Genomic DNA, 15,979 nt, shown 5'->3' with positions numbered 1-15,979 from the left:
CTGGTTTGCGGGAGCTATCACTGACCCCTTTAGGCCATGATACTCTGAGGTTTTGGGACCTTGTACTCACCCCAGACTTAAGCTGAGGGTGCTGTAAGCCCAGCTGCCACTGGACCTGAGGACGGGCCTTGGAAGGTGTAGATACAGAGCCTAAGGGGTGGAGGGAAGTGGGACCTAGAGAGCCACCTTGGGGCAGTGCAGCTTGTGACAGACAGTAAGTTCTCAGGGAACAGATTTTGAGGTGTTTAGCACTCCTATTGGGCAGGGGAGGTTATTGGTGGTACCATTAGAACGTCCCCTGAACAAGAAAAGAAAGCATTGCCACCTAACAGCTCCTTCTGCAGCCTGAACCCTGGGATGCTGGAGGGGTTGGGTAGGGTGGAGGGCGTCTCAGAGGTAAGAGAGGGGTTACTAGGAGTGAGGTAGTAAGGATCTGCTGACTTGGGGTCCTCAGAAGATGCTGAATTCTATATTTCCAGAAAACTCCTGGTGACATGGAATGGGAAGGTGAGAAGGGAAAGGGTATATCCTACCAGGTCAGCCCCTGGTGGCCGCAGCAAGGACACCGAGCAGCTTCTGCTTCCAGCTCCTGCTACAGCCCAGAACAGCCTCCAGTCGAAGTGTCTCGGTCTTCCCTTTTCTTGGCTTGGCATCTCGTGCTTGACTCTCTGCCCTTAGTAACTAACTTTCCTGGGGCTTTCCTGATCAAACCCAGTAGGGGAGATCCCAAGGCCATCACAACACGCCTTCAAGACAATTGACAACTCCATCACCGGTGCTGGGAAATGGCAGCAAAACAGTGCCTCTAAAAAGACCCCTATTGTGTGACTTGTAATAAGTTTCGAGGAAGCTTGATGAACAACGGTGGAGGCATCAGAAATAGCAGAAAGCCTCTGGATTTCAGTGTGGCTTTTTGTGACTTCAGTTATTGTCTGCCCGAGCTGCCACTGGTTGGTTTTTTCCCTCTCTTTTTCAGCACTTTTTTTTTACTAAGCCCCAATAACTATCAGTAAAATCAGTTGGCAGCCTGTAACATTCTCTTACAAACACAATTCTCAGTGGGGTCCTTGCATAAAGAAGCAGAGATACCTGTTGTCTCGATCACTTTCAAGCTGGGATATCTTAGATTCAGAAAGGCAGTGTGGCTGGCCCAGGGCTGCCCAGCTCAGCAGCATCAGCCAGGATTTGAACCAGATCCAGTGTTCTTTGAGCTATATCCTAGATGCCCCCTTTCCTGTAACATCCTATGTTTCCATGCAGACACGAGAACGGGACAGCAAATACATACAGCTATCGGTTTGCTTTCTTGGAAGGTGAGTGTGCAGGAATGGTTGGGTCTGATATCCCCTCACCCTTTTGCTTTCTTGGTCAGTGTCTCTTCAATATTCAAAGAACAGGGCTCTAACCCCTGAGCTATGGAGCCTTCTTCAATATTTACAAATAAATAAATGATTAAAGAAATTTGGAATTGAGATCTGCTTTTCTCCTCTGCCCCAGTGGTGTAGAGAAGCAGCCAGCCCTGTAACCATATTTGCCTCTTAATTAGCAAGTACCCCTTCCCAGGCTCCAGTGGGGCAACTAATGGCAGAGAGTGTGTGTGTGTGTGTGTGTGTGTGTGTGTGTGTGTGTGTGTGTGTATTCACTAAGCATCTTCACTCTCCTTGCCAGGGAGCAAGATTCTGAGATGATTGACCTTTAGGGGTTATCAAGTCATTTGGGGAGATACGTATCCATCCATCTATCCATCCATCCATCCACTTATCCATCCAAAAACTATTTAGTAAACACCGAAGTCCTCTAAGTTGTTTTGTTGATAAACAAAACAAAGTATCTGCCTTATGGAAGTTCCGTTCCATTAGAGCCATAAACAAAGTTAACACATCAATGTTAATGTAACAGTAGAGAGAGAAAGTGCTAAAAATAAAGTGAAAGCAAGGAAAGGAGATTGGTCTGTGTTGGAGCCGAGAGGGAGGGGCACTGTTCCTGGGGATGCAGAGGGAAAGCTCAGATGAGAATGGCACCCCACCCTGCCCCCCACACTAAACGTCCTTTCCCAGCCCATGATTTCCCAAGAAGCCAGTTCACTTTGGAAGCTTGCAGCTGGTATGAAAGTTATTTTCCAGGAGTTAAGGATTCACTGGGCTCTTAGTGGCCTCCTGCTTTCTGCAGTCTTAGCTCTCCTTCCCAACTCAAAAGGCTGAGTTTTGGGCACAGTGGCTTACAGTGGGCATGGTGTTAGGGATCTCTTTTAGACCTTGTGTGTCTGGAACACATTCCCAGAGAATAATGCCCTGAGCAGACGATACAGGCTCTGTATACTGCCAGCTCTAGGGACACACAGTTATAAGGGTTATTACAACAGTTGGCTGCAGACCGACTTTGGATTCTACTTCGGCAAAGTCACCTCTTGGAGGCTCACTTCCCTCATCTGTTAAATGAAGAATGCTGAGCTCATGTGGCTGGGTGGCCACCTTGCTTAGAAATGTGTGTGAGGACCTGGGAGCAACCTACATACTTCTCTAGTAAAGGGGCCTATTAAGAGGGAGGGCCAGCATTGGGATTAAATGTTCTGATTTCCTTCTCAGTGTGTTTTCCTTCTGCCAGAATTTTTGAAACCACCATGTATTGACCATGGCTGTGTTCTAGGTAGGCACTGCACTGGATCACTTTTGTGCATTGTTTAATCTCACAATAGCCCCTTTCAATGAAGACTGCTGTCCTCAGCTTTCCAGATGAGAAAACTGAGCTCAGGAAAGGGCCATGACCTTGGAGCCCCGCCCCAAGGCTCCAGAGCTGGTTGGTGATGGTGCAGGGGCTCAAATCCAAGTTCTTCGACATCAGAACCTGCCCCACCAGCCATCATGCTGCATAGTTGGTCTCTACTCTGTCACATTTGGGGGGGAGGTGCACCTGATCGAACAGGCCAGCCCACTCCCACACCTTTAAACTTGACTCTAGTTGGAATTATAAGGAAGGCCTTTTTATTCTACTTCCTCTATGCTTTGCATTTAGAAGCTTTAAGAAACTCGTTGCTTCTCACCCCGTTTCCCTCTGGCATAGAGCTTATTGAACTATGCATTACAGTGATTATCTGCTTACTTATCTGTTTCTGCAAACCAGCTGTGAGTTCTTCCAGGCCATATCTGTGCGTTGCTAGATCCAGGCACGAGCTTTGCACAGAGACAGGGTATCATAATAAGTTACACAGTATCAATGAAGCCAATACCTACTGATGACTAAATGTTTTCCGTAAGTCAAGGGCTGGGTGAGGACATGTGGATGAATACATCCGTTTACCTAGTTCTCACAACAGACCTCTTTGGTGGGTGGCAGAGTAAGAACTTGGACTCTGGTGGGTCAGTTTCAGGCCACGCCCTTAACCTGGCAAATGAGTCCATGGACGGATGAGTGCAACCTTCCTCTCCAGTCATCTGGGTTCATCTGTTTGTCTTCATGACCCAAGGAAGAGGAGGAAAATCAGCCCTCTCGAAGATGCTTTCCCTCACCTTCTCCACTCATCCACCCTTCAGAGTGGGATTTCAGACTGAACTTGGGAGGCCACCCGAGGATTGGGAGTAGGGTGCCGATTTGTGCTGCGTGGCTCCTGTGAATTATCTTCAGTGTTCTTGCACACACATGGAGAATTGCCAAACGGACGGAGGTATATTTCAACCACCTAGCCTCAGAGAGGAGTTTCGCATGGATTCATTCATTAATTCTTCTCACCAGTAATTGAAGATCTACTGTGTGTCATGAAACATTCAACTTTGTGCAGAAATAAATAAAACCCAGCCCTTTTCTTCATTGTCTCTCAGTGTGAAAATGAAGCAAGTGCATAAGGAGGACCACTGCATATCGGACCTACCCAGGCTGGGTCTTGGGTACGCAGGGCTGGTGGCAGAGTCGTTGGCACACGGGAGCAGGAGTAACTAAGGGGTCTGAAAGTTGTGTACTTGACCCAGCTGGAGATAGCAGGTTTCAGAAAGTCTTGTTGAGAACTCAGGACCCAAGAGCTGAGGTGAAGAGACTGCATGGAGAAGCAAAGAAGGGGTATTACAGGCCAAGGGAGCCATGTGAGTGAGCACGTGGGTGTGTGAGAGGGTGGGAGGGAACCAGGACATTTCACCCGGGTCATACCTGCGTACAGTGGCGATGCTAGGCTGGATGTCATGAGAATACGTGTTCCATCTGTCCAGGAATGCTCTCAAGTCTGCCTTTGCGTCTCTACTCTAGAAAACTGGAGCTGGAGTTCCTGTCGGAAAACAGCTAGTCTCACCTACTCCCCCCAGAGAAGGGAAGGAGCATAGTCAAGCGCACACTGCCAGGAACCTTGCGGAAGAGAGCAGAGGTGGTCACAGGAATGGAGTTGGGAAACTGCACAGAGACTATCTCAGTATTGTGGGAGGGAAGTGGCGGCCTCACCACTCCTTTGCATTTAATTTTGCAGGAAACGAGGTCTTGCATCGATACTAAGGATGCTAGTATTTCCTGAGAGCTATGACTTGTAAGCCGCATCCCATTCCAACTCACATTCCGTAATGCAGACCCATTTAATCCTCCCTAGACCCTCTCGCCCAGGGCTGCTAACCCAGTTTACAGATGAGAATATGGAGGAAACTCAAATCACATACCCAAAGACACGTGAACCAGAGGTAAGACAACCGTGACTAAAATCCACGTCTGTCTGACTTGTGGGCAAGCGCCGTTGTCCTGATGTTGGTTCATTAGCTTTCCCCTTGATAAATTTCCCTGGGATTCACACTGATCTCTCAGGATTCAGGCCTCATTCTGATCTGATCTAAAGATGATTAAGGAAGGTTGATCTGAGTGGGGGAATGACTACGTTCCAAAGAACTGTTGCATTTTAACTTTATTCCCTTGGCCTTATCTTGGGAAACGGTGTCTCTAATAGATACATTATAAGTAGATGACTGGTTTAAAAGAAAAAAAAAATGTTTCATTTTCTATAATGGGATCTCCCTAAATAGGTCACCTTCTATGTGTCTAGACACAAAGAGATAGCTATAGATAAATACAGCTAACTATAGAAACATAAAGATAGGTGTGAGTATATTTTTATACATATGAATATATACAGACATACCCTTGCTTATATATATAGATGCAAGTCTTTATCAGTTGTTGTGTGTTTATCTCCTCCTAATTGTTCACACATGTAACTTATCTCTTCATTTGATTATGTGCTGGGATCTTCTGTAGCCTTCTAGGAGCTTCCCTAGGAAAAAAATTAACATGGAAGTTTCCTCTCTGATTCAGTTGCAGAAACCACACGGTGGTGTCATTGTGGGCTCCTTCTTCGGCTCCTTCTTCCTCTGCTTTCTTGCTAATCAAACACCAAGTCTTCCCTTCCCTTTGCGTGTCTTTGTTTTACCCCAGTCACTAACTGTCCCCTTTAACTGCCCTACCCGCAGGCCTCATCTCCTCTCCCTTAGACCAGAGCTTCCTCGATCTCCCGACTGTTTTGGACCAGATAGTCTTTGTTGTATCTGGCTGGCCTTTGCACATGGGATGCTTACAGATTCCCTGACCTCTACCTGCTAAATACCAGTAGCGCTCTCTCTCCAGTCCTGAGGACCAAAAATGTCCCCATAACCAGTCGTCTCCTTGGGGGAGGGGGGCAGATTGGGAACTGCTGTTCTAGGCTATCTTGAACAGCTACCTCAGTAGCCTCCTTACTTCCATTCAGCATCATCTTGCCACCTTACTAATTAAAGAGAAAGAAACAAAAATCTGAGAAACATGAATGCCTAAAGAACGGCCATGACTTTTTCGATATAGTTCTTATCTTGTCCTCCCTCACGGTCCAGCGAACATTTCCAGTTGAGAGAGTGAGCCTACCGTTGACGGAGGCTGCCTCAGTCGGGAGGCCCTATCCCATATATGTGCCACCTGGTTGTGTCCTCTCAAGGAAGTTTCTGTTCTGAGCCACATTTTTTCATCTGTGCAGCAGGTGTAATAATCTAACCGGGACGGTCGCTAAGTACCGAGCACCAGTAACTCTAATACAAGGTGGAAAGTGCTAAAAGCTCCTTAAGTGAAGGTCCAGGTGAAGCACAGTGGGAGTTCAGAAGGGAAAGAGATTTCTTCCGGCTGAGCCTGGAGAGGGGAGATCACAGCACAGTTTACCAAGGAGATTGCATTGACGCTAGCCTTAAAGTCTGGTGGTATGTGGGTGTGTAGACGAAGTGAGGGGTAACCGTGAGGGTGGCATTCCAGGCAGAAGAAATGACTTGGGGGCGCCTGGGTGGCTCAGTGGGTTAAAGCCTCTGCCTTCGGCTTAGGTCATGATCCCAGGGTCCTGGGATTGAGCCCCATGTCGGACTCTCTGCTCAGCAGGGAGCCTGCTTCCCTGTCTCTCTCTGCCTACTTGTGATCTCTGTCTGTCAAATAAATAAATAAAATCTTTAAAAAAAGAAGAAGAAGAAGAAATGACTTGGGTGAAAATATCAGGGCATGTAATAGAAATAGTGAGTTCTGATGCGGTTGGATAACTTAGCACTGTGTAAGTTCTTTATAGTAAGTGCGGCATGGGTGGGTGAAGCATGGATCTTGAGAAGGGTACCTCAAAAGCATATGTTTTGAGACCAGATTATCCAGAAAGGGTGGGGGCTTGACGGACAAGAACCTGAACTGTCAAACCACAGAACTCTCCAGCTTAGCCAGTGAGGAGGGTCTCTGCATCCAGCTGTGCCTCTGTCATGGTCGAGAAGATGGATGGACTGAGAACAGTAGGGGAGGGGACAGAGCCTGGAAGGTCATCCAGAGTGTATTAACACGATCACGATGGCAACTGGGAGATGGGACAGCCATTGGACAGAGAGAAAGGGAAGGTGGCAGAAGCTGTGTTATAGAGAGTTGTCAGGATTCCCAAAGCTGAGAAGCTTTGGGGGACCATGGGATGCACATCCCGCCGCCACCACCATCTTAGAATGTTCTGTGAACTTGGTCAAGTCACTTCTCTCTGAATCTCAGTTTCCCTTATCTGTAATGCCAAAGGTCTGGATTAATCTCCAGTAATCCCTCCATCTTAAACATATACGGAAGCCTGAAAGGAGACTTCCCAGAGAACCTGGAGCCCTTCCCCTCCTAGCTCGTTGCTCGGCAAATGGCCAGGAGCACAACCAGTGGATCATCAGTCTTTAGCCATCCTGGGGCTGGCTGTCGAGACCAGACACAAGTGACGAGAAGAGAAGGACATTACTTGGGAGAATATGCATGTTCACAGCTCTGAGGATTAAAGGCCCATGTCCTTATCACTGCTGAACAGAGTATTATAAATCCAGTCTTAGAATACCAAATCCCTTTGCAGCTTGGCCGTTGTGAGGGAATATTAAAAAGGCCGGAGACAGAAATAATCAGTTTCCCAATGACACATTGTCAAATAAAGCATTTCTCACATTATCCCCCCCTCCTTTTTTTGCCTCTTTCTCTGACTCCTTCTCCCGTGCCTGGATAGTTAACATGAAAAAATAGATTAAAATGAGGCCAGGCCGAATGGAGTTCTAAGTTTGACTTTTTGGAAAGCTCTCTCAGTGGGGTAGTTTGGGGCCCTTTCTGTTTTTCATCTTTATATATTTTTTGGTGTTTGATATTGTGTCTGTAAGCAAATCAGCTGGAGGTCCTAGCAGGGGGATGAAGGCAGAGCAGCAGGGAGGGTCCCTGCGAGGTTTTATCGGGTGCCCTTTGGATGCTGAGGTCAGGGCTGCTATGGGGACAGTATGATTTCTATTTCTCTGCCATGTCTGGTCAAGATTTTAGGCTTCTGGATATTTATTAAGCACCTTCTCTGGGCCAAATATTGCAGCGTAGACTGGGTAAATGGTGGGGGTAGATGGTAACTCAGGAATGAGGAACATGGTCAAGCAGATGACCATACTGCGGTGGTGCAGCAGATCCTTGAAAACTACAGAAAGCCTGTGAGAGGAGACGTCACAGACCGGCCCCAACCTGAAGAGGCCAAGATATTCCCCGAGGAAGTGATTGCCGAGCTGAGATGGCTGAGTGAGTTGAAATGAGCAGACGAAGGGGAGTGTATTAGGTTTCTAAGGCTGCCATAACAAATCACCACAGAGTGGGAAGCTTAAAACAACAGAAATGCATTCCCTTACGGTTCAGGAGGCCAGAAGTCCAAAATCAAATTGTCAGCAGGGTTTGCTCCCTCTGGAGGCTGAGGGAGAATCTGTCCCATGGCTCCCAATAGCCTCTGATGGTTGCGGGGAATCCTAGGCATTCCTTGGCTTGTCCACTCATCATTGCAGGCTCTGTCTCCGCCTTCTGTCTCTGTGTGTGGCTGTCTGCCTGTCCGTCTGTGTCCTCTACTCTTCTTCTAAGGACATCAGTCATTGGATTTAGGGCCCACCCAGTCCAGTATGACCTTATCTCAACCAGTTACAACTGCGACAACGCTATTTCCAAATATGATCACATTCTGAGGTTCTGGGTGGACCTGAATGTGGGGAGGGGGTCATTATTTACACCACGAAGGGCGTGAGAGCACCCTGGCCTGAGGGCACACCCAGTGTGAAAGAGCCCAGAGCATCACACTTTAGGGGATGCTCATTGCTCAGTGTGTCTCCAGGACAGGGGATGAGACTTGGTGGGGAGCTGGACCTGAGAAAGAAGCGAGCATCTCATCATGAAGGACCTTGGATGCCAGTCAAGGGGTCCAGACATTATTCTGCAGGCTCTGGAAAGCCAAGAAGGGGTTTTGAGCAAGGAGGGAGGTGCAAAAGGATTTGAATAGAGAGGTTGATATCTGTTGAGTATTTCGGTGCCAGACCTTTTATTTTCTTGTTTAATCCCTGGCATGACTTTTCACATTGGAAACAATGAGCGCATTTTACAGGTGAGCCTGGATGCAGCCCAAGGAGATAAAATATCATAGCCAGCTTGTCACACATGGCCAGGAGGAACTCAGGGTTTCCTCACACGGGTCTCTGAGCCCCCAGACACCTGCTTTCCCCATCATGGCACTCTGCCCTTGACATGGCCCACCCTAACCCTTGTCTTCCTCCATGGGGGGATCTGCAACTCACCATCAGCAACAGAATAAGAGGAGTGGGCTAATCCCGCTCTAGAGAGACTTCTAGTAGGGAAGGTTCTGTAAGAGACAGGGACACACGTTGCTCCTGCTGTCTCTTTTCCACTGCCTCCCTGACAGTTTAGTGAAATCCTTAGATCGGTAAGAAAAAGGTAAAACCAATCACCCCAAGACCTGTGATGCTCACAGTCTCACACAGACCAACCCCTAACTAACAGACTGGCATTTTTATTTCTGAAAATCGCTGCCACTTCTCCAACCTTGTTTGTCTTGGGCTGCCCGAGAGTGAACACAGTCCAAATCGAATTTGGCATCAGGTCGTCCCTGAGGCCAACAGGGCCTTCGCTCACCACCCCTCGAGCCTTGCCTCTTCTTAACCTGCTTTCTGAAAATGCACAGCCTTTCCCTGCATCCTCTTCTCCCTCCTTGGTTTGCTGTGGCCCTGCAGTGTTTTCTTCACCTCCAGGGCTCGTGTTGGCTTTCGGTGTGCAGACTCACTGGCTAGACACTCTGGCCTTGCTTACTTTCCTGGTATCATCTGCTTTTCTGTTGGTTTGTCCTTGGTGGAGAAAGGCCACAAAGAAATGGGGTACAGCTCTGTGTAGGTGGACTAGTGCAGCAGCTTGGTCCAAGGACCATCTGCAAGGATGTGGATGACGGTGTCTTCTTGCTTCTGAGTTATTCGTCTGCTTTCTTAGGGCGAACTCTCCCACTAGGACTAGAGGTGGACACATGGTTCTCTAGAGCTTGTCTACAGCACTTCTCGGTTCATAAGGGCCATCACAGTCTTTGCTCAGCAACCGGGTGAGACGCATGAGTGAGAGCTGATCACAGGTTTGCCATGTACCAGGCACTGAGCACGGCTCTCCATGGCCATGAGCCCACACATAACTTCTCTCTCTGTGGATGTCTGTGACCCAATCTTATGGATGAGAAAAATGTGATTGGGAGAGTCATTCCTTTGTCCAAGGTTGCCCAGCTTCTATGTGGTAGCATGAGAGTTAAAGAACTCTCTCTGACCCTTTGTCTTTCTGTTCCCAACCATGCTATACTATTCCAAGTATTGCTAAGTCCATTTTACAGATGAGTAAACTGAGGGTCCATAGGGGCATCTGAGAAATTCAAGTTCAAACACAGTGAGTAAACTTGAATTTGGAACCTGTTTACTGCCTGCTTGGAGCCTGTCCACAGTGTCCTTTACTCTGCTACGTTTTCAGCCTCTAGGAGCACAGAGCTGCTTAGACCTGCGGCTGCTGTGTTTAAGGCCAAGTCCCCTTGGCCTTTCAGGAGCCCCGCACGGGGACGTTTGTTTAGGTAGGTCATTGGCACAATAAACCCTTGAAAACTGAGATTCTCCTTGGACCAAATTTTCACAATGAAATTCTGATCTGTAGCAGAAGCCACATGGTTGGTGGCTCAGCTGAGGCTGGTGGAAGCTGAGGTCGGCATGATGGACCTGCTGTCTCTGTGCCTCAGTTTCCTTACTTCACACAGGACAAAGATACCTCACGTGCACAGTTGTAGAAAGGTAAATGGATACAGAGCACCTGTGACACGTTTGGTCCAGATTAGGAAGGATTGGAGGACTCCAGACAAGTTTTGCAGAATAGGCACTGGGGTGCAGAAGGTCAAGCTGTTTATTCATTCATTCATTCTTTCATTTGTTCATTTGCATTAAACAGACCCTTGCCGATGCTGTTGATGGCAGTGATAGCTAACAATCTGTGGGTAGCTGTCACGTCCCACACATGGCGCTAAATACCCCACACATATCTCACTCAGCCTCACGATGACCCAGTGAGCTGACGCTGGGAATACTGCCCTTATTTAACCCAACCCATTTAAGCCAAGGCTCTGAAAGCAGACGTGACCTAGTCAAGGGCACAGAGCCCCTAAGGAGTAGAGTCTGGGCTACAATTGTGTCACTCTGAGGCCAGCCCTTGGCCACCGTGCCAGATACTGCTGCGGGTATTGGAGGCAAAGCATGAGGCTTCCTGCCTTCCAGGAGCTGCCGGTCTGGATTTAGGAGCTGAGGCAGGATTGCAGGGGTGACCAGGGAGGGTGGGTTAGAGGCCGTGGAGGCAGGGAGGGGCAGTCGTGGAGGGAAGTGGTCATTTGGGTTAGGCCTTATCTTTCCCAGGTCTTTGTTAATCCTGGGATCTGACCATAGGGTCAGACCCTCATAAATGGGGTAGGCACTGAGGGGCTGGGAATGAAGGGTCCTGGACCAGGCAGGGCCTGACCCTCCCGGCCAGGGAAGTACCCAGAGGTGTGAAGATAGGCAAGGAAGTTTCCCCAAGATGTCAGTAACCAAAATGAAACACTTTGTTGAAGAGCAGCCTTGAGACATGCCCCTCGATTCCTGGACTTGAAGATAACGTTTTTCATTTCCCTTCTCAGCATTCGCTCTCTTTTTGCGCACCCCCGCCATCGTTCCCACGTTCTCCTCTCCTCCCTGCGGTCTGTGAGAACTGTGAGAACCGTCACGCCGTCACATAGCCAGTGGCTGTGCGGTGAAGCTTAGAGTTTAGATCCCTGCTTTACCACATCCTGGCCTTTTGTACCCGGATGGACTTAGGATCAAAACCTGTGTGACTTCAAGCAAGTTACTCAATCTCTCTGAACCGCCTTTTCCTCATCTCATCAAGAGAACAGAACTTCATCCCGTCACATAAGATTGTCTTGAAGATCAAATAACACGAAGTGCAAGTAGTAACGAGAGGGCCTGCTATGGTTTTAGCCAGTGTTCTGCCTGCTGCCTCTCTCTCTTCACTGTCCTCGCTGTTACCTCTTTCCTTCATATCCCCCCCTCCCTCCCTCCGTCTCCTCCCTTTCTTCTCTGTGGGAAAAAAACTGACACGTAATACCCATTAAACGAGACTTCTAGACACAGAGAAATCACTGTTGTGTGTTCTCTGGAGGGAAAAAGGATCTGTTCTTGTTTTGGGGGGCTCTAAAGCTCACGAGCCATGCACATGCACCCATTTTACGTGTATTTGACGCACATACACACACACTTGCACACACATGCAAATGCGTGTGCTTGCAGATTTATTGGGTTTGTGTGCTCGTGCTTCAGTTCTGACATCTAGAGGAAGCCTCCCGGGGATTCCACGGCAGCTCACTCCTGAAGTCAAGGCAGGGCGGTCGGCTGTACCCGCATGCCTGGGGACCTCTTAGCCCACTTTCCCACCCGCTCCCCACCCGCCGTGGAGGTGATGAATTCCAGCTTACTGACCCGAGGGCCTTGCGAAAAGAACATGACAGCTTTCCGGCGTAGGCAGCAGGATAGCAGATTATTTTAGTAAACAGCATTCTTCCTGGCCCAAGCAGGTCTGCCTAACAGAAGTCACAGCCAGAAGTGAGGCTCAGCCTTTGCTCTGTGGCTCACCGTGAGCTTCTGAGTCTCTCGATTCCAGCCCCCTCTCTGGCCCGAGTGAAGGCGGTCCTTCCCAACCCTGGGGATTACCCCCAGGGACTCCACGCTGCAGCCTCCTGTCTCCCAGCCCCAAAGCACAATCTGTAAGGAAGACAAGCAAGGTCACTGAGGGGGCTCCTCCGTTCACAGACGTGTTTGTAAATGACCCTGCTCTTCAAGAACTCATGGAAAGGCTATGTCATGAGTCTTATGAATCATGTCACATATGTTCATACACTGTAAACTGTTCTAACGTCAGGTATGGGAGGCAGACTCAACTGAATATTTGCCAGAGGGATGTATTAAAGAAAAATCAGCTTCAGTTTGCCCTAATGTTCTGATTAAAAGAATCCTAGAAAGGTTTTTTGTTTTTTTTTTTTAATTTAGTCACTCAACAAATATTTATGAAGCACGTATTTTGTCTCAGGCCCCCTACTGGAAGTCACATACTAGAAGACTAGTGTTTCTGGGGCGCCTGGGTGGCTCAGTTGGTTAAGCGTCTGCCTTCCACTCAGGTCCTGATTCCGGGGGCCTGAGATCAAGCCCCGCATAGGGCTTCCTGCTCACTGGAGAGTCTCCTTCTCTCTTTCTCTCTTTCTCCCTCTCCTCTTGCTCTCCCTCTCTCTCTCAAATAAATAAATACATTTTTTTTATTTAAAAAGACTACTATTTCTGATAATGAAGGATATATGAGACTATGCAGAAATTATGTTTGACCTTATAACGTTGTCTCAGATGTGCAGCACGTTGGAAAAAAAGGCTACTATCTCTTGATCCTTCAGTGGACCCATTCTAGGGATGAGGAAGCAAAGCTGAGAGAGCGTAAGCAAATGTCCTGGGGTTGCTCCGTTCATGGGAGGCAGAGCCAAAATTCAGATATGCACCTGTGTGAAGCCACAGCCCTTGACTCTTCCAGCATTTAGCTGTCTGTGTGGCTCTGACGTGACCATGATCCACCTCATTTGCTCCTTGTGGCAACCTCATGAAGAAGGGAGGGCAGGGATTCTTACTCATCTTTGTACACATGAAAAGCAAAGCCCCGAAAAGTCAAGCAGTTTGCCCAAGATCACACAGCGGCTGTGGCTGGTGGTTCCTGAGTTTTTATGAGCCGTGCCCGGGGATCTGGGCCGAGTGGAGTGGACAGAAAAGCCCCCTCCGACTCTCTAGCCCAAAGAACCGTGGCCCATTCGCTGTCCTTCTTCCCTTCTGCTCTAGGGTGGACTCATTGCACTACTGCTTCTGCTGCTGGTGTTCACTGTGGCTCTGTACGCCCAGCGGCGCTGGCAGAAGCGCCGTCGCATCCCCCAGAAGAGCGCGAGCACGGAAGCCACGCATGAGATTCACTACATCCCGTCCGTGCTGCTGGGGCCCCAGGCCCGGGAAAGCTTCCGCTCCTCTCGGCTGCAGGCTCACAATTCTGTCATTGGAGTGCCAATCCGAGAGACCCCCATCCTGGATGACTATGACTACGAGGAGGATGAGGACCTTCCCCGGCGGGCCAACCACGTCTCCCGGGAGGATGAGTTTGGCAGCCAGGTGACCCACAGCCTGGACAGTCTGGGCCGGCCAGGAGAAGAGAAGGGGGACTTTGAGAAGAAAGGTGAGTCTTCCTCGTTGCATCCCACCCTCCAGGGGGACCCTTTGGGAAGCTGGGAAGAGGCGCAGAAGCTGGGTGGTTGGGGGCACAGGTGGTATCTTCTGGGCGAAGCCATTCTGGATCTATGGCCGGTCTCTGTTGGGTTATCCAAATTTGTCTTCTCTAGCTCTTCAGTAGTGGTGGGAAAAAGAAGAAGAAAAGCCAGTGTTCTTTGAGTTTTGAGAAGCATCAGAAGTTATATAGTTCAGTATCCCTCCTTTGTCTCTTGATTACCTCCCTTGATGGCCTTTTCACTACTCAGTAGAGAGAATTCATCTCATTTTCAGACACTACTGTTAGGAAGTTTTTCCTTATATTGAGTTGAAATCTGTTTTTCTGGCCCTTCACATCCACAAAGAAAATGAATCTGATCTTCCTTCTCTAAGTCAGCTTTTAGAAAATTTGACAAGAAAAAAAAAAGGTACCTTGTAACTTCTGGAAATCAACCTAAATAATCCCAGTTTCTTCAACTGAACTCAAGTGACACAGTTTTCAGACATTTCACCATCCGGGTCACTGTCCTGTAGATGGAGAGTCTAATTTTTCATGTCTTAGAATATAAACACCAGAACTAACACCCCTCTGCCTCAAGGGGAGAATGCTGTTGTGCTCAGCAAAATGGGATTTTTACCTCCTTCTTGCCAACTGTTATACTTCTCTTGATGCAGCTTGAGATCACATTTTGTGCTACTATTGCTGGTTCATATTGGGCTTTTTGGTGACCGAAACCTCTCACCCTTTTTCATATATGCTGTTACAAAGACCCATTTCCCAAAAGTTGGTAGACAATTGATTATTTGGACACAAGAACAGAATATATTCCTGTTCATCTTTATTAAATGTCTGGTGCACCACCTTGTTTATAGATGGAATTTGGCTCTGGTTCTGTCAATGCTGCAAATATCCTATTCTGCTTTCTCCTCCTCCTTGTCTTTGTGATACGGGTGATGACAATGGGTTAAAGGATTAGCCTGGAGACCCCCATGCTGACACTGACCCACTCCTTTTGTCAATTGAGAGAAACCCTTGCTCTTTGGGCCAGTCCTGAAGTTCTGAACTCTGTACCCTACTTTTCCTCTTCTGGGGTCCTTCCTCTTGGACTCATGTTTCCATGTTTCTCAGTGGGCTAATAAGAACATTGGGGGGTTCTTAAAAGGAGACATTTTTGTCAAGCCTAGAAACCCGCAGGGGGACGAGAGTGAGACAGTAGGCTAGAGTGCAGGTTTTGGAGTCATGTAGATCTGGGTTCAAATCCCACCTCCTTTATTCACTGGGTGACTTGGAAGAACAGGAATTCAACCCTCTGTGTCTCAGTTTCTTCACCTGAGGGTTCTGGAAGGATTAAATATAACAATAGAATATGTGCAAAATGCCTACCCCCAGGGTCTCATTTATGTGGCAGGTGTTGGATCCCTGAGAACTGCGTTTGTAGACTTCAAACCCCTGGTCTTAGCTGGGCTTCCAGAGTGTCCTTAATGATGTCCAGTAGTCACCTCCAATCTCCTTTTTTTTTTTTTTTTTAAGATTTATTTATTTATTTGTTTGACAGAGAGAGATCACAGTAGACAGAGGCAGGCAGAGAGAGAGAGAGGGAAGCAGGGTCCCTGCTGAGCAGAGAGCCCGATGCGGGACTCGATCCCAGGACCCTGAGATCATAACCTGAGCCGAAGGCAGCGGCTTAACCCACTGAGCCACCCAGGCGCCCCTCCAATCTCCTTTTATATTCAAGCCACCATGGTCTGGGATATCTCCCCTGTCCTCCACGGCTGCTCCTGTCTTTAAACTGTTCATTTCCTTTCTTTCTTTCTTTCTTTCTTTTTTTTTTTTTTAAGGCAGTTTTCTTAGATTATTGGTCCGCTCTTTT

The 15,979-nt window shown here is 48.2% G+C and overlaps 1 protein-coding gene across 4 annotated transcripts in view; it reads left to right on the top strand.

Annotated features, from left to right (window-relative positions):
* Window positions 1-15,979, top strand: part of ASTN2 (astrotactin 2) — a gene marked incomplete at its 5' end in the record, with an annotated part of 861,701 nt that overhangs the window by 181,419 nt on the left and 664,303 nt on the right. For all 4 annotated transcript variants that reach the window (XM_080820162.1, XM_080820161.1, XM_080820159.1 and 1 more), the window contains one exon: window positions 13,695-14,079. In XM_080820162.1, the coding sequence (XP_080676288.1) occupies window positions 13,695-14,079 (385 nt within the window). The remainder of the gene's footprint in view (window positions 1-13,694; window positions 14,080-15,979) is intronic.

Source organism: Martes martes, assembly GCF_963455335.1.
Source record: "Martes martes genome assembly, chromosome: 12".
Taxonomy (NCBI): Eukaryota; Metazoa; Chordata; class Mammalia; order Carnivora; family Mustelidae; genus Martes; species Martes martes.
This window is presented reverse-complemented; position numbering and strand designations above follow the sequence as displayed.